The sequence below is a fragment of the Polypterus senegalus genome, chromosome 7, assembly GCF_016835505.1.
Source record: "Polypterus senegalus isolate Bchr_013 chromosome 7, ASM1683550v1, whole genome shotgun sequence".
NCBI lineage: Eukaryota > Metazoa > Chordata > Cladistia > Polypteriformes > Polypteridae > Polypterus > Polypterus senegalus.
In genome coordinates, this window is record NC_053160.1 from 110,286,668 (window position 1) to 110,313,029 (window position 26,362).

General features: G+C 38.7%; 1 protein-coding gene across 1 annotated transcript in view; it reads right to left on the reverse strand.

Moving 5' to 3' along the window:
• Positions 1-26,362, reverse strand: part of pigo (phosphatidylinositol glycan anchor biosynthesis, class O) — a 232,297-nt gene that overhangs the window by 90,287 nt on the left and 115,648 nt on the right. Inside the window, exon 7 of the mRNA XM_039757965.1 lies at positions 13,875-14,057. Coding sequence (XP_039613899.1) covers positions 13,875-14,057 — 183 coding nt within the window. The remainder of the gene's footprint in view (positions 1-13,874; positions 14,058-26,362) is intronic.

Here is a 26,362-nt window from a genome sequence, read left to right on the forward strand (position 1 = left end):
TTATTAAACTTAAAAGGTTCAACTCATTCAATCTTTCCTCATAATTCATACCCTGCAGTCCTGGAATCAGCTTAGTTACTATTTCCTGGACTTTTCCTAGTTCTGCATTGTCTTTTTTATAGCCCATAGACCAAAACTGCACTCAGTACTCCAGGTAAGGCCTCGCCAGTGCATTATAAAGCTTAAGCATATTCTCTGTTGACTTGTAATTCACACATCTTGCTGTACAGTCTAAAATTATGTTATCTATATTAATTATGTCTGAACACTACCTGGAGGTTGATAGTGACAAGTTCACTATTTTACTCCCAATGTGTAATAAATTACACTTACTTAAATTAAATTTCATCTGCCACAAATGTGCTGACGGTTTCCTAAAACTCCCTTTCTTGTCATGTGCTGCTGATCTTATCAGGTGATCTGTTGCAATTCAGCCTTTAATAAAGGGTACTTGTCCCTCTACAATTTCCAAATTATTTAGTACCTATTTAGTACCTCCTTAGTATCCCCTATTACTACTGAGAGGTTATCCACTTCCACTTTCCACATATTTTAATTGCTCATTACTATTCCTGATACACTTCACCTACTCCTTGACTGTTTTTTTACTTCTAAAATACTGAAAGAATTTCTTTGGATCATCTTTCACCTTATCTGAAATATTTCAGTGAATTTTAAAAAATTGTATTTTTAATTGTTTATTTTATTAGTAACAGAATGGATTCATCAAAATGATTACATATTCACATCCTGGACTGTTATTTATAAAACAACAATTTGATCTGAGTGATTTAGACATACAGTAGAAATACCAAATGAAGTACTGAAATCTGTGTATCAGAATTGACAGTGGTGGTGGAGATGCCTGCTACAAAAAAAGGTCCCCACACACTACTATTTTACTTGCCAACTTAAAGTCTTTGAGAAGTAAAATCGACAAGCGCACAGTTAAGAACATATAGGCACCAGCATCTTGTTATTCGCGGAGACATGCTTATCTGAGGATGTATTGAATTAAATCCTTCAATTAAACATCTTTCAGTGACTAGTTTTTGTAGACAGAGATCAGGTGGCAACAGATAAATTTACCTGTAGAGGGCTGTACTTCTGTATTTATCAGGGATGGTGTACAGTTATGTGAATAGAATGTAAAATGAGTTCAGGAGATACTGATCTGCTGTGCATCTCCATGTACCACAGTTATCTGTCACATGAGTCTGAACAAATCTATATGGTGGTAGTGTATATACCTCCAACAGCAAACATAGCTTGTGCCTTACAGATAATTTATCAGTGTACTGAGAAACTAGAAAACGACTACCCTGACACACTCAAATTCATCTCGGGTGATTTTATTTCCAGCTCACTTAGCTCCATGTTTCTAACATAAGAACAATATGCAACACATAACACAGGAGGAGAGAAAATGCTGGATTTGTGCTACACAAACATTAACCACTACCTATATTCTGCCTATGCTAGTTTTCTTGGCAGTGCTCTTTAAATTTAAACTTGGAATACAGGCAATGTTTCTTAGTGTACTGATAAGCAATTCTTATACTGTACTTGTTCCCATTAAACTTTCACATGAGGACCTGAATTGCCCAAATGGTCAAATGTCACTGTAACATGCCTCTCGCATTGCAAGCATATGAGAAAGAGAAAGAGAAGGTGGGGGGGTTAGGGAAAAAAAAAAAGAAAAAAGAAAAAACAGCTTCAGCTCGTGAGTTCTTCACTAAATACCCCATTCCCAACACCACCCCCCACCCCCATGAAGGGATAGACAGTGCCATAGAGTTTTTTTTTTTTTTAATCCTGATTATAATAATCCTCGCTTCATACCAGCTCCTCCCCACCAATCCACCCCCCGGGAATGAAGAAACACCACGGTAAATGTGAAATAAAATTGAATGGCAGCCGAGGTGTCACATAGGTTGAAGGAAGTACAATTAGAAAGTGAATAAAACATCTTCCAGATTAGACTGTGAACAAGTCTCACAAATGTTCGCAAGCCGCTACCAGCCTCCTATGTCTCAAATGTGGCTGAGAAACACTGGTTTAAGTGTATGTGTATGTATGACTACCTCTGTGCTCAGGGCTGCTTGATTCTTGTCCTGTGCCCAGCGCTACCAGAAAAGGCATTGTCCCTACACACAATAACTCAGTACTGGAATAAGCAGGTATGAAAATGTATGTATGTACTTAGTTTACTCCGGATGTAAAATGCAAGAAAAAGCATCAACAAGAAAAATAAACCACACACTGAACTTCTATAGAGCAACTGCAACAGAAGGCAGGAGATAATGGCTGAATTGCAGCATGAAAATTCAGATTTACTATATAAAATTTTAAGCTTCCTTTGTTTCTAGAGGTAAACGAAATTTCATCTCGTTGGAGTACCACAAGAGGACTCAGATAGTCCAGGACCATCTCTCAAAGGTCTTCATGATGTGAGACATAAGTGCTACTGGATTGTAGTGATAAGGTGAAGAGCTGCCTGCTTGTTTTCAAAAAGGTCAATGAAGGATATTTTTCACTGAAGCCTTACAGACAGACTGAACAAGTGTCAGGGAACATCACAAAGATAATCAGCAACTTTTACTGTGTGTAGGTTTCTCACTTGTCTCCTTATTTGGTCTTCAGTTACTGATATCCAACAATGATGGTCAGAGGTGGACTAATCACTGGCCATTCCAGTGGACATGGTAGTAGTTGTTGATGCAGTAGGGATGGTGTGGGAAGACTCGTTATTAGACAAAGGTGGGAGTGGAAGGGACAATCTAATAAAAAAAATTGATTCAGGGTGTTAGGTTTGTCCATATCCCCTTCTCGCACCGGAGTCACGGATTGCATGAGTCCAGTAATTATACCCAGCCCATTCCAGACATCCTTCATGTTGTTTTGAGTGAGTTTATTTTCTATTTTAGATGTGTAAGTTTCCTTTCCTTCATGCAGATTTATCATTAGCACACTCTGTCTAATAACAGCCTTGCTGCTGAGAATAAGATGAATCAGGTTGTAGTCAGATTTGCTTAAAGGCTGCTAGTAGTTTACATGTAAAGGAAATTTTAACATTTGAATACAGCACATCCAGCTTGTTATTTCCTCAGATGGAAGAAGTCACAAAATAATAGAAATTTGTTAAAATTCCTTCCAAAGTCATATAGTTGATATCACCACATATTGTAACTACAGGGTTAGAGTCAGTCATCATTAAAGTTGTTGGTAAGGGAATGAATTATTTTTGTTGCTAAGTCCCCAGTTTACAAAGAGAGGAATATAAACATTAATAAGGATGATGTAAGCAATCTCCTTGGGCAAATAATGTGAATGAATTCTAAAAGCCAGAATTTCAATGTCTGAATTATAAACTAGTTTAAACTGTTATATGTCCACATTCACACGATTGCTCATTCATATAAATGATAGGTTCCCCTGTCTTTTTTTCACATCGCTCTGGGTTTCTGTATGCTTGAATAAGATGAAAATCACCCAATATTAAAATAGTGTCAGGTATTTTAGGTTTAAGCCAGATCTCCATAAAGCACAAAATACCACTCTACTTGTATGTGCCATGACCTGCTATAAGCACATACAGTTCATCCATCTTATTTCACAGCAATCAAAACTTTCCCATTACAATACCAGTTCTAAAACCTTTTCACTTTGCTTTTACTCTCACATCAGCATGTTGCCCTCTCTATCTGTGTACATTCAGCTCCTGTGGTAAAGTAAAACTGAGCTGCTTAGGCACTTGCCATCACAGGACAAGTAGCTAATTATGGGACTATTTAATACACTCTGCTTTTATTTACTCAATGTGTCTTAAGTTTCCAGAAGTTAAGTTAACTTTATGTCTCTTAAGTTTTCAGAAGTGGTGGAATGGGGAAGTACAGGAGGGTATACAGAGGAAGAGGATGGCAAAGAAAAAGTGTGATTGTCAGAGAGATGCAGAAAGTAGACAAGAGTACAAGGAGATAAGGCACAAGGTGAAGAGAGAGGCGATGAGGCTAAAGAAAAGGCATATGATGAGTTATATGAGAGGTTGGACACTAAGGAGGGAGAAAAGGAGCTGTACCGATTGGCTAGACAAAGGGACCGAGCTGGGAAAGATGTTCAGCAGGTTACAGTCATAAAGGATAATGATGGACACGTACTCACAAGCAAGGAGAGTATTTTGAGCATATGGAAAGAGTACTTTAAGAGACTGATGAATGAAGAGAACGAGAAAGAGAAGAGGTTGGATGATCTGGAGATAGTGAATCAGGAAGTACAACACATTAGCAAGGAGGAAGTAAGGACAGCTATGAAGAGGATGAAGAATGGAAAAGCCGTTGGTCCAGATGACATTCCTGTGGAAGCATGGAGGTGTTTAGAAGAGATGGCAGTGGAGTTTTTAACCAGATTGTTTAATGGAATCTTGGAAAGTGAAAAGATGGCTGAGGAGTGGAGTAGACGTGTACTGGTGTCGATATTTAATAATAAGGGGGATGTGGAGGATTGTAGTAACTACAGGGGGATAGAATTGATGAGCCACAACATGAAGTTATGGAAAAGAGTAGTGGAAGTTAGGTTAAGAAGCAAGGTGATGAATAGTGAGCAGCAGTATGGTTTCATGCCAAGAAAGAGCACCACAGATGCTATGTTTGCTCTGAGGGTGTTGATGGAGAAGTATAGAAAAGGCCAGAAGAAGTTGCATTGTGTCTTTGTGAACCTGGAGAAAGCATATGACAGGGTGCCTCAAGAGGAGTTGTGGTATTGTATGAGGAAGTCGGGAGTGGCAGAGAAGTATGTAAGAGTTGTACAGGGTATGTATGAGGGAAGTGTGACCGTGGTGATGTCTGCAGTAGGAGTGACAGATGCATTCAAGGTGGAGGTGGGATTACATCAGGGATCGGCTCTGAACCCTTTCTTATTTGCAATGGTGATGGACAAGTTGACAGAAGAGATAAGACAGGAGTTCCCATGGACTATGATATTTGCTGATGACATTGTGATCTGTAGTGAGACTAGGGAGCAGGTTGATGAGACCCTGGAGAGGTGGAGATATGTACTTGACAGAATACATGTGTGTAAATGAGAGGGAGGTCAGTGGAATAGCGAGGAAGCAAGGAGTAAAGATGAAGGTGGATGGGTTTAAATACTTGGGATCAATAGTACAGAGTAACGGGGATTGTGGAAGAGAGGTGAAAAAGAGAGTGCAGGCAGGGTGGAATGGGTGGAGAAGAGTGTCAGGAGTAATTTGTGACAGACGGATATCAGCAAGAGTGAAGGGGAAGGTCTACAGGACGGTAGTGAGACCAGCTATGTTATACGGGTTGGAGGCGGTGCACTGACCAGAAAGCAGGAGACAAAGCTGGAGGTAACAGAGGTAAAGTAGTTAAGATTTGCATTGGGTGTGACAAGGATGGATAGGATTAGAAATGAGTACATTAGATCAGCTTAAGTTGGCTGGTTGGGAGACAAAGACAGAGAGGCGAGATTGCGCTGGTTTGGACATGTGCAGAGGAGAGATACAGAGTATATTGTTATAAGGATGCTAAGGATAGAGCTGCCAGGCAAGAGAAAAAAAGGAAGGCCTAAGAGAAAGTGTATGGATGTGGTGAGAGAGGACATGAAGGTGATGGGTGTAACAGAACAAGATGCAGAGGACAAAAAGATATGGAAGAAGATGATCTGCTGTGGTGACCCCTAACAGGAGCAGCCGAAAGAAGAAGAAAAAGAAGTCTTAAGTCTCCAGGAGTTGCAAACATAAGTCAGATTTTGGGTCCTCATCACAACTCCATCTAGTTCACAGCCCCTTTGCAGTGCAGTTAAGATAAGCCAGTGCCTGGGTTTGCATGTATTGACATTTGTCTTTAAGTTTAAGATCCATTTAAAATCTATTTATCTGATTTCTATTGGCTACTATTAATGACAAATCAAAAGCCAAATCAATTCTAAATTTAAATAAGCCTAGTGACAAGTAAATAAGTTAAGAAACTTATTTCTAAGCTCAGAAAGAAAAACAGTGAGAAATACAGAGCTTCTCTAAGTGGCTACTGTTTGCGTAGTGCCCAGAAGGTAAAAGTAAAGTAAAAAAAATTAAAAAAACTTGCTATAATTACATGGCACAATTCTAATAAAATGTTCATATAATTATTTTTATCAAGAAGATACAAGGTTAACATGCTTAACAAGATTATAAATAAAATCAACAAATTTGGTTAGTCAATAAGCCTATTATTATATAAGTAGTAAAGGCAATCTCTTCTTTATATACAGTATGTTTTGTCTAATTCAAAATGTGAGTTAATGTACTAAACAATTGCTCACTGTCCACACTCAGACAAGTAGTTTCTGTTTAAGCTAAAGGACAAAATGAAAAGGATTAAATTCATTTAAAGCAGCTTCTCTTGTAATTTCTGCCAAAAACAAGGGTCTCTATCTGTTGGGCTCCTTTGCTTCCACTCTAGGTTCAGCAGGACAACACGTCTGGAATTCCTCTCAATGCCCAGTATGACTCTTCAACATTCCCTTTTGTCAATTTATTATTAAACTTTCTATAATGTAAAAGCCATTATTCTGGACTTGTGTGTGTGCGTGTGTGTCTCTCTCTCTCTCTGTCTCATTAAGTCTGCCTGGCTCCTCTTTGTTTATAGGAGATTCTTGAAATAAAACTACATATGTGCTTTCTCAAGTACTATAATAAACTGTTAAAAGAAGCACTGTGACAAAATTACCATAAAGCTTACAAAGACGGCACTAAAAAACATTTATTTGCTTTTTTAAATCAGTCAATTTACTAATCCCTGATCAAGTCATTCAGAGTGAAAATTGTTCGCATTAGATCAGCACTACTTTATGATTACGATTTCCCATCAAAAGCATTATTTACAGTATCCCGCAATTCCTTCCATTGGTGCTCTTAGTTGCATAATTCAAATTTATGGATTGAGATACAATATATTAATATACTAACATTTACAACAATGATCCCTGATGCCAGGCTTATAATTAAAGTAATAATGATATGAACAGTTTACACTGTTTCATTCAAATTAACAAGTTTTCTAACTACCCACACTGGCTTAATTTTTGCAATAGCATTAATATGTTAAGACTAGAGTAATATTGATCCATAGGGAGCAGAGTTGCTTCATGCAGACAGAAAAACAAACTTTCACAATAGGTGCCTCAAACACTATACACAAATGTACCTAAAAATTTAATTATGAATAAATTTTATGAAAATCTTGGCGATGATTCACATATAACAACTTAGAAGGTCAGCGCACAGGGGTAGCCATTATACAAAGCCCCGGAGCAATTGTCAGTTAAAGGGCTTACGGAGTACGGACCCAATGGAGTAGGATCCCTTCTGGCAGTAATGGGATTTGAACCAGCAACCTTCCAGAGAACAGCACAGGTCCTTATCCACAACCCCCACTTCGCATTCAAGAAAGAATAAAGAAAAAGACATTTGCGGAAGTTTTGTTGATAGTACTACTTGTTTGAGATATAAAGGAAACTGGAATGCCAGGAGAACCCATGCAGAAACAATGAGAATGTGAAAACTCTATGCAATTACCCAGTCTGGGACTTGAAATGTTTTTCCATAGCAGTAAATGTACAAAAATTTATTACGAATATCACAAGAAATTAATATAGTAAGTAAGTATGCCTTTAATGTTTTTTTTTTTTTTTTTAAAGTTTGCTATTCAGTGATTGAATATCAAAGTAGGATAAGCGGAAATTGTGCCTGTTATAATCACACATATATTAATTTAGTAATGTGAGAGAAATCATGCTTGTGTTTTATGGGAAAATGGCTTTTGTTATTTCTAGTTTTATCTCATTATAGAATGAGCACAGAAATAAAAAAATACACAATTTGTTCACACTTTGCACCACATTCTCTGACTGTAATGAACATTTTTATACTTTGGCATCCCTCAGTGGTGAAAAGATGAGCTGTCCCAAATGATTATTCCAAAATAAAAATTTGGTGAGTGCTTAAAAATGACACCATTGCTCAAGGATTAAATTTAAATGGTACTGTAACATCTGTTGCTCAGGCCTGAGTTGCCATGGATTTCCAGAAGGGAAAGGGCAAGGGCTACTGAGAGAAGCTGACCATAAAAGACTCTCCTGAGAGCATACTGAGCAGAGACAGCACTTAAGAAAAGATTTCCTTGGAGATAATACAATTCTAAAAAGTCTAACTTTCTGAAACTGTGCTTTGGCAACTACTGTTGCATGGCTTGCTAGTGAGCCTCAAGCAGTATCCTGGAATTGGATCAGCTCATGGAGCTGAGGAAAGTGTGGCAGGTGGTGCTGCCGCTGACCCCAGGTGAATGGTGTGAGCCACAGCTAGCAGCGTGTATGTGCAGGCTTAGGACGATGCAGCTGGAAGCACATTGAGATGGAGAAACTCAGAGTGGCAAAGCAGAGTGGCTGAAAAAGGAGAAACTTGGTTTGGCCACAAATAATCAATGGTCTTTTTAAAGGAATACTCCACTCAAAAATATTTTTTTGCATGTTACTATCATTAACTTTATAGTGGAGGCAGAAAAAAAAATGTTCTCATGTATTACTGGAGAAAGTACATAAGAAAGATTCTCATAGATCGGCACCCAACGGTGACCATTTGTGGACAATAGAAAGAATGTAATGCATTAACTGAAGCACATACTCTCACAGTTATGCAGCTAGTGAGGCTGCCAAACCAGCATATTTTACGGCTGAAAGCGAATCAGTGAACAGTAAATTTGTGTTATTTGTTGAGGTTCTGAAGCCAAACAGTAAAGTGATCATTAATTGAAGTTGTGCAGAATGTTTTTCAATGGGAGATTTTGAAATTGCAAAATTAAAAAAAAAAAAAATTGTACAGTACTCTGAATTTGAGATATCCAAACAAAAAAGGGAGCATTCCCAACAAATTTTCTGAAAAATATGTTTGCCAAATTGTAACATAATTGGACCACTGGGAGCCTAGTTGTTTCACACACAGACAGACAAAAATGGAAATTGCAGTAAGGGTTTTTTGCATTATTGTTATGACTTCTTAATTTTGACCTGAAAAATTTGATTCTGCTGTAGTTGAGACAAATGTGAAAAGGGAGGGAGACATTTAGATAGAATCAGGAATTTGACATTTTCAATTTGAATTAGTTTGACAAATCCGTTAAATATTTCTCTTTAGTAAGTGTTAATAACTACCCATTGTCTCCACCATATATTCATGTAAACATACATCTCACAATAGCAAATGTCACAGACCTGACATAGCAATTTTGTGAAAAATCTGATTTCAACAGTGTGTTGTTACAAAATATTTTTAAAGAGTTTGTGTAAATGATAATATCCGGAATCACATATTCACATTACTATTTTAGTACTTATTTTAAGTAATATTTATTTTTTAGGCAAATGAAAGTGATTAATATTGGCAAGATAAATATAAGTATTACTAATTTCCTTCTTTATAAACCCTATGCTGAAATCTCCATTATGCTTATTAAACCCCCTCAAACACTACATACATTCCTCTCATTTGTTGTTTCATTATGAAGAATTCACTCCCTCACAAGAGATATTCAGGATTTCCGTATTCCTTTTTTTTATATTAAGTTAGGTAATTATTAAGTAGGACTAAAGTATACTTTGATTAATTCCTTTTACTTCACTTTTAATTAAGAAAGATGTTTAAATATGCCTAATTAAGGTGAAGGCTAATACTTTGGGAGTGAATGTTACATGTAATACTTTGGCTCAATTTTATGGAGCAACTTCTGTCTCAGGGCTGGAAAATGGCATCAGATATTCATTGATTTCACATTTTGCCTTGGAACCTAACCCTCATAAAGAGTGAAGGAGGGCGGTATATGCAGAAGAAAAATTATCAACACTGCACAAGTGCTATCAAAAATCCAAAACTAGTTGTTTATTCCTTTAGCATATGAAGCTACTGCTGCTTGCAAATAGTTAAGATAAGTTTTAAGAATTGTTTCCAGCAATATTTTAATAAAATTATGTTTTAAATAAAACTACCCATATTAATATCTTTGATAAAAAAGACATTTAACTTTATATTTAAAAAACTGTTATCTAAAATATCATACACCACTTAAACGTAACATTTTACATCATGTCTACAATAACCTACCTGTTTATGTTTTTAAAGGTACATTATCATTAGTACAATAGAAAAAAAATTAAAATAATTATGATGAGAGTAGGCCGTTCACCCCAACAACATCATCCATCCTATTCTCCTAGGTTGTCCAAAATAACATCAAGTCTAGATTTTCCCACTAAACTACTTGATAGAAGAGCATGATTTTGACAAAATCAATAGTTGATTATTATAGCCTTTGATATTATGTCAAAGCATGCCGAAGCAATAAAGGGTTGGAGTCTTGGTGGATTGTTTGGTGGGGTGACTTAGGGAAAACATGATGTTTACTTCTGGTACTGAAGATACCAAAATGCTGGTATTGTACCATTTTTTATTTTTTATTTTTTTGTATATTTTCAATACAGGTTTACTTGATTTTTCATTTAATGTTTATGTTTCCTTTATTAATCAACTTGCACTGGTTAACATAATATTTTAAAGGTATGATGAGGTGTTTAGCTACTGTTTAGATGTGATACTTCTGTAATCTGGCATTTTCACTAATCTGGCACTCCTCAGGTCTCGGTGGTGTCAGATTAGTGAAGGTCTACCTGTAATTATAAAATGAAAATGAAGTATTACACAAACATCACTTTTTTTCCCCAAAACATACCACTCAAAAAAAAATTCGAAAAGTTTTAAACATTGGAATGTTAAATTAGGGTTCTGCTCTATTAAGAAAACAAGTTTCATGTGCATGTACATATTAAACACTTAATTAACATTAAGGCAAGATTAAGTAGTTAATATAAACAACAGCTAATAGTTCAATTATACAGGTATATAAACATATTAAATGTATTAATACAGTAAATAGCATTAGTATAAAACAAACTCAAGAATGCTGCTGCCAATCTTGGTATCAGCATTCTTGAATCTGGTCCAGACTCAGTCCTTAAGCAACAGTGTCCCTGTTCGTAAAGGAAAGTATTGTATCGAATGACACACTCATAAAGAAAGCAGTACTGCAAACAGATGCTTTTCAGCATAAACTCCACATCATTGGACCACAGGGAGCCTAGTTGTTTCACACACAGACAGACAAAAATGGAAATTGCAGTAAGGGTTTTTTGCATTATTGCATCATTAGAACTAATCATTTTGCTCAATCATTCTTCCACAGTTCTAACTAAACACACATCAGTTGTGTTGCATAAAGCAATATTTTTTTCAAATTCATTTCAATTTGGAATAAAGGTAAATCAAATTCTTTTCATGAAGAAAAACTTTTTAACATTTGTACAAAATCTGCCCTTAACAAGTGTACAGCTGTGTCGCTATGTTCTTGTTGCAAAATTTACTTTCAATAACAGCTGGTACCAGTATTTCCCAACCTTTTTTTTAATTTGGTGGCACAATTTCTATAACCAAAAACATCCAAAGGTACATCACTATCTTACTAACCACAAACAGGTATTGTATCTCATGCACATGCTTAACTGTCCAAAAGGGTGGGACTACCCCAGAAGTAGCTCTGATCAGCGTTCACAGGCATGGCACTTAGTGACCACTTTCTAGCATCTCCCAGCTGCTTCGTCCCTTGCCTCAGAGGTAACTTGTATGTCCACTATCCATTGGTCCTGAGAGACTCACTGGCAACAACACACCCAGGCAGGTGGACACTAGCAGCCAGGAGACATGTCTGCAACACAGTGACACTTGCCCTCCTTTGACAGATCTCAACTACCTGTGGAGCTTGTACCTCTCAGGTTCAGACCCAGGTGAACTATACTATTATTTCCATGGTACCCCTCGGTAGCTTTCATGTTGCACCACTCTGCCGCAGCACACCGGATGAAAAACACTGCACTATACTAATTCCTTTTAAAATTTTAAACACTTCATTCATATTACGGAAAAGGTTAAACTCCTTCAGTCTGTTTTCAATGTAACACTACAATAGAGCTGAAAAATTACAGCACAAAAACATTATTGTCAATAATCTTTCCAAAAGAGGAAACATTAATGATATTAGTGGCTGATACACTGAACCAAAGCTGCCTCCATGATTGACCACAACATTCTACTAAATAAGAATGATTTTTTTATACATACAAAAATCAGTAACTGTTAGCATCTGTTACCCTTTGCTTTTTGTCTCTTTATTCTGGAATAGCATTTGTTGTCAATGCTAAATTGACTAAGCAACTATTCCTAGCCAGATAACTACTATAACTATATATTACTACTATAACAGACTAATGGGGAATAATTGATAGTTACTGACACAGCAGCAGACTATTAAATTGTACTACCATTATAGACTTTGGCTTGTTTAATCATTACAGAATTGTATACTTTAAAAGGGGACAGTGGTCAAGTGGCTTAAGTCAACAAAACTGTGACTCTGCTGGTTTCAGATGATTTTGGACCCACCCAAGAGGTTTACTTTCTTCAGGAACTTTTTTTTAACAAATGTTTATGTTTTCCACCTGCCATTAACTGAGTATGTCTTTTGATAGCTGGAATGTCTACTAGTTAGTTATAATGTAATTGAAGTCTTAAGACATTGATCTTTGCAGTATTGGTTAACGACTTTCATACAGTATGTGCCTAATGTACTAGGTGAGACACAAAAATAACTGGATTGGTCAAAAATATTTATTGATGAATTACAGTATTCTAAACATTGTAACCTTCTATAAACTCCCCCTCCCAATCTCTACAACACTTCATACGTATCTTACAATGATTGAAACAGTGCTGGAAGTCTTCTTGCTTGAGGCTCTTCAACAGGCTTGCTGTTTTTGTCTTCACTTCATCCATTGAAGAAAAATGTGTTCCCTTCAGGTCACTTTTGATTTTTGGGACCAAGTAAAAATCACAAGAAGCTAAATCGGGCGATAGGGAGGATGGTTGAGGACAGGAATGTTTTTGTCAGTCAAAAACTCCTTTAAGGAAAATGAGAAAATTTGCAAGAAATTTGATGTTGATTCGCTGTTCGAATCTTTCATCCAACATTATCACGGCAACTCGTGTAGCTATTGTTGTGCAAATACTGACTGTGCTATTCACAGGATATCCCTAGCCGGTTGGCAGTTTGAGAGGGCATGTAGGAGGGGATATAGTTCTATGATTCATGTCCGGTTTTCCAGGAAAGCCCCAAGCACAGTCCGGTTATTTTTGTGTCTCACCTCAAATGTGTCTTATGTAAATTTTGAATGATTTAGCAGATAACTATTGCCTGCTGTATTATATTTATAAACCTTTGTAAGCACTTTAAACTCATACTCAGTGAATCACATAATATCTAAAATAAATTGAAATATTCAACTAAAATACAAAATTATAGTATACCATATTGATATTATACGAGAGAGAGAGAGAGAGAGAGAGGTTAGGAGCACGCACTGATACAGTGCATTGCCGCACCCACCACACAACAAACCAACTCAGGATCCAGATTAGGACCCGAGTGCAGCCATGCAACGGGTGATACCTCAGAACCACACTAGTTTAGATGTAGTGGAACAGTGTGAGGTTTTTTTTTTATGGTGGCTGGAGTGCCAATTCTGCCCCCAACCTTCTGTAAAAACATTTTTCTTTTCAACTTGATAATAAAAACTATCTTTAAAATAACGGAAAATCCTTCTATAAAGTACCAATAACAGAAATCCTTTAATTAACATTTTAAAAGTTGCTGATATTTAACATTCATATGTTACATCAATTCATAATAGGACATGCCATAATAATGGAACCCCATTTTTAATACCTGCTTAGCATTAATGAAGAGAGCTTCAGCCTGTTCAAGCTCCTGTGCATTATGATTGAGGAGGTCTCCTGATGGGATGAGTTGAACCATCACCTTTCCAATGCTACTATAAGGAATTGGAATACCAAGCAGAAGTGCCAACGTTGGTGTTAGGTCAATCTGTGGCACCACCATGGGCTCCACCTAAAAAGATTTAAAACATTTTTATTACATTAAATATTGAGGCTAGAACACTGCTATAGAACATGTAAATTCTTTTCTATACTGCTCCAAAAGTGAGTGTAAGGTTAGAAACCTTCATACATTCCCACTTGTCAATGATCAGCTCTGGCTATCTAACATTAACATTTACATTTCCAAAATTTGACAAAATCCTTCGTCTATCAAGTTTTTCAAACTGAAAGCTGTGCTTACATTTAACACACCCATCCACAAAATTTGCGACAATCAAGATAAATATAGTTCCTTGTTCTATTTTGACAATTCAGTTATTCAATTCCTCTTACCTTTATTACACAAGAACTCTACTATATTGCACTATTGAACCAGTTATATCATTGGGCACATACAGTGCAACCTGTATAATTGGTATTTGCATCTACACTATAGCTGTGCTAGCAAGAAAATGAAAGGCCTCAAGCAACAACAAAACATAAATTATTATATATTTTTATAATTTCTTATACAAATTTAATTGTAGGATTTACAGGAAAAAGATGCAACTGTCATAATGTATCGTCCATTTAACATATATTTTTTCTTATTTGAAGAAAATAACATTCCATAGAATCAACCTGAACATCTACAACAAATCACTTTAGAAAAAGAAGAAAAAAAAATAGAAAGTTAAAATGACAAAACAGAATCAAAAAGAGACAAAACCAACAAAACAGAATTCAACCCCAGCCAAAGAGAAAGAGAGGAGAGCGTGCAGCATGGGCAGAAATTTTTAGGAAAAGAAAAAGAAAAAAAAAGCAATGAAGGGAGAATGTCTTGTTCCCCTGATATCTAATTTTATTAATTAATTTCTGCCAAATTAAAAAAAAAAAGTTGTGAACAGATCCTCTAAGCAAGAATTAGATTTTTTCCAATTTGTAAAAATACAGAACATCAGTTATCCACCGGCTTACAAAAGGTGGGTTGGGATTCTTCCATTTGAGCAAGACAATCAATTTGTCCTTCTCTACCTTAAGTCCATCTGGGAGTACACCAAACACAGCTGTTAATGGGTTAGGAGTGAATGTGACACCAAGGCTGTCTGATAGACATTCAACGATTTTTGTCCAGAATGATGTGAATTTGGTGCACATCCAAAACATGTGGCCCAGTGTGGCTGGTGCTAAACTGCAATGCTTATATGTTGGATCTTTGCCTTTACACATTTTGGACAGTTTTAAATGAGATAAATGTGTGTTGACAAAAGATTTTAAGTTGAATAAGAGAGTGCTTTGCACATACTGTATTCTATGCATGGCTGCCTCCCACTCATTTTCAGAGAGTTAAGTGAAAGATCCTTACCCCACCATATACTGGGATCTTTGAAAGAAAGGGATTTCAAAATGTTTTTATATATTATGGTGATGCTGTCTGAGTGACTGATCGATATTTCTTCTGGAATAGAAAGAGGTGGGAGAAGAGCAAAATTGGGCAGGTTCCTTTTAGCAAAGTTTCTGATTTAAAAATAGTGGAAAAATTGTGTGGAGGGAAGTTAAATTGAAGAGCAACTGTTCATAAGATACAAAGACATCATCTATATACAGTCCTCTAAGTGTTTTAATCCTGGCCGTTTTCCAAATATTAAGTACTGTGTAGGTTTAAAAAGGTAGAGAAAGGCGATTATCATGTACAGGTACAGACAAGTGCTTCCTGCACAGGTCCCATACAGTATTCTGAGTGATTGATGGACAATTGGATTATTACTATATTGACAATAATTTGTATTTCCTGGGGCACAAAAAAGTACAGCAAGATTTTATTTCTATTGCAGATTAGGGGCCTCATGTATAATACTGTGCATAGAAATCACACTAAAACATGGCGTACAGACAAAAGTGGAAATGTGCATACGCACAAAAAATCCAGATGCACAAAACCATGTGTAAGCCAACATTCACTCCTTAAATCCCATTCAGCATTGAAATGTAACGTATGTGCACCCGCCTGCTGTCCCACCCCAATTCCTCCTAGTATTTTGCACAGTTTAATATGAATAAATATAAATATCACCTCCATTTAGTGTTTGGTTAAAAGACAATGGCAAAAGCACATGGAAAAAAAAGAATTTCAGCGAATATGAGGTGGAGGCAAGGAAAATCTATTTGTTGGCTTACGCAATAGTATAAGCAACAAAAGTGGAGAAGACACTCGAAAATTCAAGTTTAGAAAGTCACAAAGTGGCCGACATGGAAAGGCGAGTCACAGCCTACCGTCTTTTTATTGCATTTCAGACATTATAAAAGCTGACCCCCGTGCAATGGTCAGTGATTGTGCTGCTGTGCCAGGCACATCTTTGGTTACACATACACCTCTGCCTCTGAAACGTCTGGGTGACCATCTGGGTGTCGCAGAAGGACACTGTTCTGAGTCACAAAAGGCAATAGCAGAAGCTGTAAAAGATGTGGGCAATGAATTCAGGAATATAAGAGTTTTACTATGTTATATTAACCAAAAACTAAATTAACTGGTTAAAAAATAAATGCGTCATCCGATTACCTGATTTTACTAATCACATTCAAATGAAGTTGTAACACTGTCCGATTTGGGTGATCATTTGGTGGGTCAGGTTCAAGCCATGACTGTGTGCCACATTATGAAGCATACTACAAGCTTGCACAATGCAACACAAATTTTCTGCACTATAGAGTAGCACATTAATAGAGTGGAAATGCTTTCTATTTACATAAGCAAATTCATTCTCTGAATGTGCCTTTATATAGTGAGCGCTGGCACCGAGTACCACAACGGATCGATTCTCTGCTCTTAATCCTTAAAGGGACTGCTTGATTCTTGTTGCACTAGTTGGAAAAAGCACCTATAACTGTGCAGAGCTGCCATTTCAATAGGTTCTCCACCTACTGTATATACGGTGTAATGCCAGCTCATTCTTTTGGTGATTCATCCCTGGCTGATTTAACTTGTCTGGCGCCATTGCAATAGCTATGTGCATGCAGTTGACTGTTCCGATTACATTTGCAAAACCTGATATTGCTGCAAATTGCTTTTTGATGCTTCCCAGTTCAACCACAGTGTAAGAAAATCTTATATATCTGGATGACAAGCGGATAGTATCATCTTATACAGCTGGCATGGCGCAACTCAGTGATGACTGAGGAATACCCGATAAGTCAGCAAGTGCACGCTGAAAAGCTCCTGTGGCTAAAATTCCGAGAGCAGACAGAACATGCAAAAGAGCAGGTAGGGCACAATTCCTTAAAGTCTGTCTCTAAAAAGCCGGCACCATTTTAGTACACAGATCCAAGAGGATAGCTGTTGGGAATAGTAATCGACTTAGAAGCCAGTTATCATAATCTATAAACACACGTTCTCTTCTAATTCTTTCATTTGCGATGTCTTCTAGCAATACTAAAGCAGCCACGGCAGTTGGAATAGTTTGGCCATTCTGTGCATCATTAAATTGTTACAGAATTATTACAGTCAAGGAAATTAAATTTGAAAACAATATGCAATTAATTTCAGTGTATTTGAAAACGCTGGGTGCTGCCAGTTTGCAAAACTGAGCTGAAACTTGCACATGCAAAGGGGGAGGCTGCCATGAAAATGTGTGTGGCTTTATGCCAATTTTAGAGATGTATACATCTCGGAGTGAACTTGGAAATGGGTGTACACAAGAATACCTGTCATACTCCAATCAGGGGATGGTCAATGCCATAATAAGTGATATTAAGGTCAGCCTTCTGCCTGATTGTGCAAGCTGCCTGATTCACTGAAGAACCTGCCTTTAACCTAGAACCCACACCAGTGCAACACTTTTATTAGGAGCCTGTCAGTGATTGAAGTTCTCTGTCTCTTTCACAGCCTTGTGACAGAAACCCCTGCCCCCTTTAGACGACTTGATCAAAGTATACACCCTTTAGCTGAATATTCTCAGGAGTTGCAGATGCCAGGGCCTCAGAAACCTTTTACTGCCAATCCTGCTTAGGATTCCAGCTCTCAGTCCTTCTTAAAGAAACTAATTTAATATCTGACTATTTCTTAAACTCTGTTACACCATATTCAGATACTATGGCAGCTGTGTCAGAATAAAATAGAAGGAGTAATGGATGTACCTGATGGATGCAAAGTTAGAGGGAAAACCAAAAGTTCAGAAGCCAGAAATATGAGAGAGAATTTCGCACTATGTTCGTTTTAAGGTGTTTTACAAATCATGGATACAAATTAACCATCACACTGGTGTTTAAGGGGTCGGTGGTTGATGGAAAAATGTGTTGCTGTTCCAAAACTACAGTATGTTCCTTAGTAAGCAGGACTAGTGTGCTGGTAACAAGAATCGTACCATGGCGCCTCCATATATAAAAAAATCATATTTCAGCACCTTGAAATAATTACGGAATAAGGAACCATTATAATGTAAAAGTAAAGGCAAAGAAATGTTCCAGAAATAAAGAAGCCCATATTCCTGCTATACCTATGTTTTTAAAATGTACTCTATAAGAAATATGAGAGATGTTCCCTGTCAAATGTAACAGTTTTGAGACACAGATCTGGGAAAGGCTTCAAAATAATTTTTGCAGCACTGAAGGTTCCCAAGAGCACAATGTCATTCATAATTCTTAAACTGAAGAACTTTGCAACAACCACAACCTTTCTTGGTAATGGTTACCCAACAAAAGAGAGCAATTGGGTAGAAAGACTTTTTTGTAGGAGAAGTGACCAAGAACCAGGTTGTCACACTGACTGAGCTCCAGACAAACTTTGTGGAGATGGCAAAAACTCTCAGAAGAACAACCACCACTAAACTGGGCTTTATGTCAAAGATGTCAAGACAATGCATGAAAGTCTGCTTGCAAAAAAATATCTAAAAGGATTCTCAAACTATGGAGTAGTCAGAGTGTCTGGTCTTAGAAAACCAAGATTGAACTGTCTGGCCTCACTTCTAAGTACATCTCTGAGCTCACCTTAAGACACCTATATTACAGTGTGACAGGTGTACCACACCTGTGTGCACTGCCATTCCAGTGGTGAAGCATAGTGGTGACAGAATCATGTTGTAGGGTTGTTTTTCAGCAGCAGGGACTGGGAAACTAGTCAGGTTTGAGGGAAAGTTGAACAGCACAAAGTACAGAAATATCTTTAAAGAAAATATGCTCCAAAGGACTCTGGACCTCAGATACCTCCCAACAGGACAGCACAAAGGAAAGACAATACAAGTGTGGTTTAGGGTCAAATTCTCAAATGTTTTTGAGTGGCAAGCCAGAACCTAAACTTGAACCCAATCAAACATCTCTAGAGAGACCTGAAAATATCTATCTAATTATCTCCATCCAACCTGACAGAGCATGAGAGGATCTGCTGAGAAGAATGGCAGAAAATTCCCAAATCTAGCCATGTAACGCTTGTTGTGTGATACCTAAGACAACTCCACATCTAAATACTTGTGTCAATGCCATTTTTTTTCTTTAGTTTTATTTTTAATTTTTAAAGAAATAAAAAGATTTCTAAAATTTTACTTTTGTTTTTCATTTAGGGGTACTGTTTATTGCTTGGTTGGGGGAAAACATTAATTTTAAACATAAGAGGTTTTTGGTATTATATTAACATTAGGAAAAAACAGTGAAGGGGATGCTGGCTCATGCATGTTGCTGCCACTCTTCCCTGTTAACAATACTTTATGTTAAAATTCACATTAACCTTACACTTTTTGCAATTATTTCACTTTCTTTTATTGTACGCATAGTTCATGGATACAGTTGACTCTAATTATATTGATTTTGCATTTATTTTTATGGAAATAGCCTTGACTGGGTTCGCAACCGGACAACTTAATCTTTCTGTAGTTCACTAGTGAAGAGTTTCTTTTGTTTGCCAGGTCCTGCATGATGCATGATTTATGAACATTATTCCTTTGCACTATGGAGATCTAGGATACATGATGGTGAACCTATTAGAGACCGAGTGCCCAAACTGCAACCCAAAACCCACTTACTTATCGCAAAGTGCCAACACAGCAATTTAACCTGAATACTGAGGTTTAAGTTTAGAAAAAACAACTCATACATTAACATCTTTTGTCTTAAAGGAAAATCACAATAACAGTGCTTTCAATGATACAAACAACTTTTTATTGAAAGGTAAAAGTTTGCATTTGGCATGCTTTTAAACAATGTGATTTTTGCTGTTGTATGCACGCTGATAATTTGTCTAACTTTGGCTCATACTTTGTAAGTTTGAGAGCAACACATGCAGCATTCAGGTCATCTGTTAGTCTGTTTCTGGTATCAGATTTGATATAATTCAAAGCTGAAAACAGCTGCTCACAAGCATAAGATGATCAAAACAAAGTAAGGAAAGCAATCCCAAGTGCTTTTATTGACTTAAAAGTATTTGGCAGAGAATTCCACACTTTAATGATTTCATTTTCAGAACTAACTGTGCTGTCCTTTGTCATCCCTTCTATCTTCAAGTGTTTCACACAGGTCTTCCCCATCTCCAGACAGAGGAGCAGCTTCAGCAACAGACTGCTGTCACTGCCCTGCTCCACTGACAGACTGAGGAGATCGTTCCTCCCCCACACTATGCGAATCTTCAATTCCACCCGGAGAGGGTAAACATTAACATTATACAAAATTATTGTCTGTTATACCTGCATTTTTATCAATCTTTAATTTAATATTTTTTTTTTAACAGTATGCTGCTGCTGGAATATGTAAATTTCCCCTTGGGTTTAATAAAGTATCTATCTATCTATCTATTCCCATTCTCTCTCTTTTTTTCGCCTTTCCATCTGCCTTGCGCTTCTATTATATATTACGGGGACATGGATCAGGTGTGGTGATTAGCAGCTCCCGGCAACAATTGCAGATGCGGACGACTCCTCACCTGTGCAATTAAGGAGGACCACCCGCACAATGAAGCTCCCCGGAACCGCTCCGGCCGCACTACCATGCGCCCCTGTAAGCCGCGAGTGTGGCAATTATCTATTAAAACTGGCCTTTTCAATTTTGAACTGTGGACCCGCTATACCACATCCCCTCCAACCCAATCTTCTCCAACGCATGCCATAGGTTCGCCACCACTGATCTAGAAGCTGGGGACTCTTATCTCCTTGATTATAATAGATATGCTGTATTGCTGTCAATTCCATCCACATGTACATCAACTGGGAACAAATGATAAATTATCTGATCTTTACACCCAAATGCTTGTGGCTCTAGGGCGATCACACCTGTAATATCCAGTGTTATGTGTATGTGGGTGTATGTTGGAACCTCTGAATTCTCATAATTATTTTCATGTGCAGCTTGTAATATCTCTTACTTTGCTTCTTCTGGATTTTTTTCTGCTTTGCTATCACGGCTCATCTGCGCCACCCCACCCTGCACATCTCACCTTCAGCGCTGTGTTGCTTCTCTGCTATTGTCTGGAAAGTATTGCTGTATACTATACTAAAATACTCTCATGATCAGCTCCTTCATATTAAACAGTCTGTCCAGAGCAAACTGTCAGGCTGTAATGTCCTTAAAGACACTGGCATTGTGCAGGTCACTGCCACTGCCGGGATGCAAATAAAAAGTCCACTGGCAGCATTTGCTCAGGAATGCACCATCTTATTCATGGCTATAGACACCCTTAATATTAACAAGATATGAATCATAAGGGAATAAAATACTAATCATAACTGAACTACAGGGCATAAACATTACAGTGTGGATAAACTGCTCTGATGTAAGATGAACTGTGTCAATGTGCCAAACTTTCAAAATGCTAAAAATAACCTCAGGCTATGGATATTTGCACAACGAACCATTAGCAGCTAATATTGCATTGTTTAACTGAAGATCTCTTAATAGCAAAGCATTGGTGCTATCACAATTCATTACAGATTAAAAACGTAATGTGCTATGCCTAACAGAAATTTGACCAAAACCAAATGATTTTAAATCTCCCACGGAGGTGACTCCAGTCAAATACATTTACTTCACAGAGCTCAAGACAAGACAGAGGGGACGCAGTAATTGCTAGATTGGAGTTAATTATCATAAAGAATCCCAACTGACTGTCCATTGTCCTTCAAGTGTCTGGCTCTTAAATAATGAAATCTGGCCCTATCTTACTCATTGTTCTCTAACGTCCTCCTAAATACAATGTGTCTTTCTTATCTGATCTGACTTAACCAATAACCACTTTAGTTCCCTTTCCCAGAGAGTAACTCCATCAATTCCTATCCTTGCTGGACTGTTTTGATTTGGTGCAACTTTTTAATTTTCCTACCCACTCTGGTGGTCATATTTTGGATCTCATCTGCACATCTGGATTATCTGTTAGCAACACATATAGCAGTGATTTGGAACTCTCTAACCACAAAGCAGTACTTTCCACTGTCTCATTACTTCTCCCTCCACTTACCTGTAAACATATTTTCTTTCAGAAACCTTAACATCTGTCCCTCGATCCTTGATGGATCCACCTCTGATATTTTTCTGTCATCCCCTATTCCATCAACACTAGATAGTCTCAGCCATTCATTCAGCCTTAGATAAAACAGCTCCTTTAGAACATAAGGAGGTTTCCATTAAGCATTCAACTCCAAGGTATAATTCAGAATAACGGTCGATGAAAGCAGCTGGTTGAGAGAATGCCACATAAGACTGGCCTCACTGTCCACATCCATGCTTTCTCGTACCACCAAAGGGCTTACACAGAGGCACTAATTACATCCAAGAGCACAAATTACTGCAGAATAATAGAAAGTGGCCATGATAAATCAAAAGGATATGTTCTCTGTAGTTAATAAACTACTTCAACCTGCATCTACCCCACATACCTCCTTCTGCTGAAATCTGTGAAAAATTCCTCAATTTTTTCTGTAATAAAATTAAAGATCTAAAAAATCCAACTAACACAAATAGATCATCCATTTACATCTTTCCCTGTCTCCCCACTCAATCAAGCTCCTTTTCTAAATTTTCACCAGTCACATCTGCTTCAGGTAACTAATGATTTGCTAATGGCAGCAGACTCTGGACAAACCAGCATATACAGTGCATCCGGAAAGTATTCACAGTGCATCACTTTTTCCACATTTTGTTATGTTACAGTCTTATTCCAAAATGGATTAAATTATTTTTTTTCCTCAGAATTCTACACACAACACCCCATAATGACAACATGAAAAAGTTTACTTGAGATTTTTGCAAATTTATTAAAAATAAAAAAATTGAGAAAGCACATGTACATAAGTATTCACAGCCTTTGCCATGAAGCTCAAAATTGAGCTCAGGTGCATCCTGTTTCTCCTGATCATCCTTGAGATGTTTCTGCAGCTTAATTGGAGTCCACCTGTGGTAAATTCAGTTGATTGGACAGGATTTGGAAAGGCACACACCTCTCTATATAAGGTCCCACAGTTGACAGTTCATTTCAGAGCACAATCCAAGCATGAAGTCCAAGGAATTGTCTGTAGACCTCCGAGACAGGATTGTCTTGAGGCACAAATCTGGGGAAGGTTACAGAAAAATTTCTGCTGCTTTGAAGGTCCCAATGAGCACAGTCACCTCTCATTTCATCCGGTTTGGTTTTTCCCATGGACTTTGCTGTGTGGTGTTTGTGTTTATATGTTAAATGTAATATGGCCAAAGGGGTCAGGGGTGGTATTATTGTTTGCATTTAGTTAATTTAATTTCATTATATTCTTTATTGTTTAATGTTCCCAGCGTGCTTTATTTGGTCTCTGTAGTAGTACTGTGTGTGGGTGTTGTTCCAAGGCTGGGGTTGTCCCTGGTATATCCTCCACTAAAATAAATAAATCACCATCACATTGACGGTGTGAATCTTAGCGGCACTTAACCGCTACAGATTTTGGCGAGCCAGGTAGGAGCCAGGGTTATTTATGTCCGCTTCTAGTCCGACTTCACTTACACCCTTTACAGATGCATGTCTGTTGAAAGAGCATTGCAGGGCAAAGAGCTTGTGCTGAGTGAGCCACTGGTTGATATGCGACTGCTGCCTAGGTCACATCACGTAACGGTAGAGCCCCTCTCGAGGAGGAGTTGAGCCTGTTTGAGTCCCTGTGTCTCCCCAGTCCAGAGCATCCCAAGACCGGTGAGGGACAGCTTCTGCAAGACCTAACGCTGAGTCTAGAACAGCTGAAGACGCGGGTTGATGACATCCCCCGCAGTTTTCTCAATCGAGACAAAACTGTCCATGACCTCATCGATGCCACGGCCGCCCGAGTTTCTGGCGAGGCGGTTGTGAGGGTGCAGCATCTGAAACAGTCCTTCACGAAGTATGTGCAGTGCCTGAAAGCCAATATGAGAGAGGAGATCAGGAGGCAGTTGCAGGAAAGCTGGCATGCTGCCACACAGCCACTGGGGCAGTCAACTCCTGTAACGGGAGTGAGGAACAACTGGGGACAGTCATCCTTGTCCATTGCGATGCCGTGGATGGAGTTTCTTAAGCAGGCCCCTCAGTGTGCCCCCACGGGCATTGTCGACTTTGTAGAGAAGGTCGACATGTTCGTGGAGTTGCATCCTCTGAGTGGAGCCGAGCTGCGGGGATTCCTGAACAGGGCACTCAGCGGGCCAGCACGCTCTTGGTGGTTTGCTTTACGGCACAAGTGTAACACCTGGGCGGAGTTTCGCACTGCCTTCCTGAATGCATTCCTCTCAGATGAATACCAGGCGCTGTTGGAAGAAAAGCTCCGGACCTTTGTACAAAAACCATCGCAGAGCCTCCGGGACTTTGTCTTTGAATTCCGTGTTTTGTGCCTGAAGTGGCGATCTGACATGCGTGAGGAAGGGATATTGCGACGTGTCCTTGATGCAGGTGACCCTCAGGTGGCAGCTACTGTGAGGGGGGTCGTGAAATCGGTTGATGAGTTGGTGAAGGTGGGGTCCCAAGTGGAAAAGGATTGGGTGGCTATCGGACTTAGTGGGTTTCGAAAGGGTCCCACATCTCAAGATGTCCCCTGTACCAAACCACGAGGAAAAGCCCCAGTAGATCCCTGGGCCAATCTCACCCTGGTGCAAGCCACCTTGCCTCTCTTAGTGCTGCCCGTACAAGTGCAAGGAGTCACTAGAGAGGCGGTCGTAGATACGGGGAGCACTTATACCTTTATGAAATAAGCTTGTGGGAAAAGCTTAAAGTGCCTCATGAGCAGTTATGGGAATGTGGAAAAGTAAAATTCTTTCTTGCGGATGGAAGGGCGCATGGGGCAAAGGGCAGGGTTCTTATGAGGTTCTGCTTACATGAGACACACTGGGAGACAGACGTTTACATCCTGGAAGATGACCACCTATCAATGCCCTTATTACTGGGAATGGACTCTCTTGTGTCAGTAGGTCTTACCATCCACCTGTCACGGCTGGAGTACGAGTTGCTGGGGGGTGAAGTCCATCAGTTTGGGACAAAGGCTCAAAGTAATCTGGTTTGGCCTAACTTGTATTATTACCTTGCGCAGCTGGTGGATGAGCCCAGCCCAGTAGAGAAGGCAATTCTTGAACAGCCAGAGCTCATTCTGCCACTGCTTGTGTGGACGGACAAATTGGGTCGGACTGAGGTGGTGTATCACCACATTCACACAGTTGACCCTGTCCCAGTTTGGCACAGAGCCTACAGAGTGTCACCTCTGAAAAGAGGAATAATCAAGGAGTGGGTTGACCAGATGTTGGCGGATGGGGTCATCGAGCCTTCCACCTCACCATGGGCTAGCCCTGCGGTGCTCGTTCAAAAGGCCGACAGGACCTACTGATTTTGTGTGGACTATCAGGAGCTGAACAAGAAGACCATGGATGATGCTTACCTCATGCCACTCATTCATGACATTTTGGAGCCTTTGCATGGGTCAGCAGTATTCAGCTCCCTAGATTTTAAGTCCGGGTATTGGCAGGCAAGGATGGGGAAGAGTAGCATGGAGAAGGCCCCCGTCATCACCCCGGAGGGGTTGTTCCAGTTTCGGGTAATGCCCTTTGGACTTAAAAACGCTAGGACATCATTTCAATGGCTAATGGAGCAGGTCCTCCGGGGACTCATTGGGAAGACCTGTTTTGTTTATATAGATGACATCATTGTATTCTTCCCATCTGTCCCACAACATCTTAAGGACCTTGACCACATCTTCCAGCAACTGCATAAGACCCTTTTACCCTCAACACAAAAAAGTGTAGATTTCTACAAAACCATCTGAACTTCCTCTGCTATTTGGTATCAGCAGACGGGGTCGGGGTGGACCCAAAGAAAATTAAGTCCATCTTGGACTACCCAGTGCCCCAGGAGGTAAAAAGTGTCCAGCGCTTCCTGGGGATGGCTGGGTG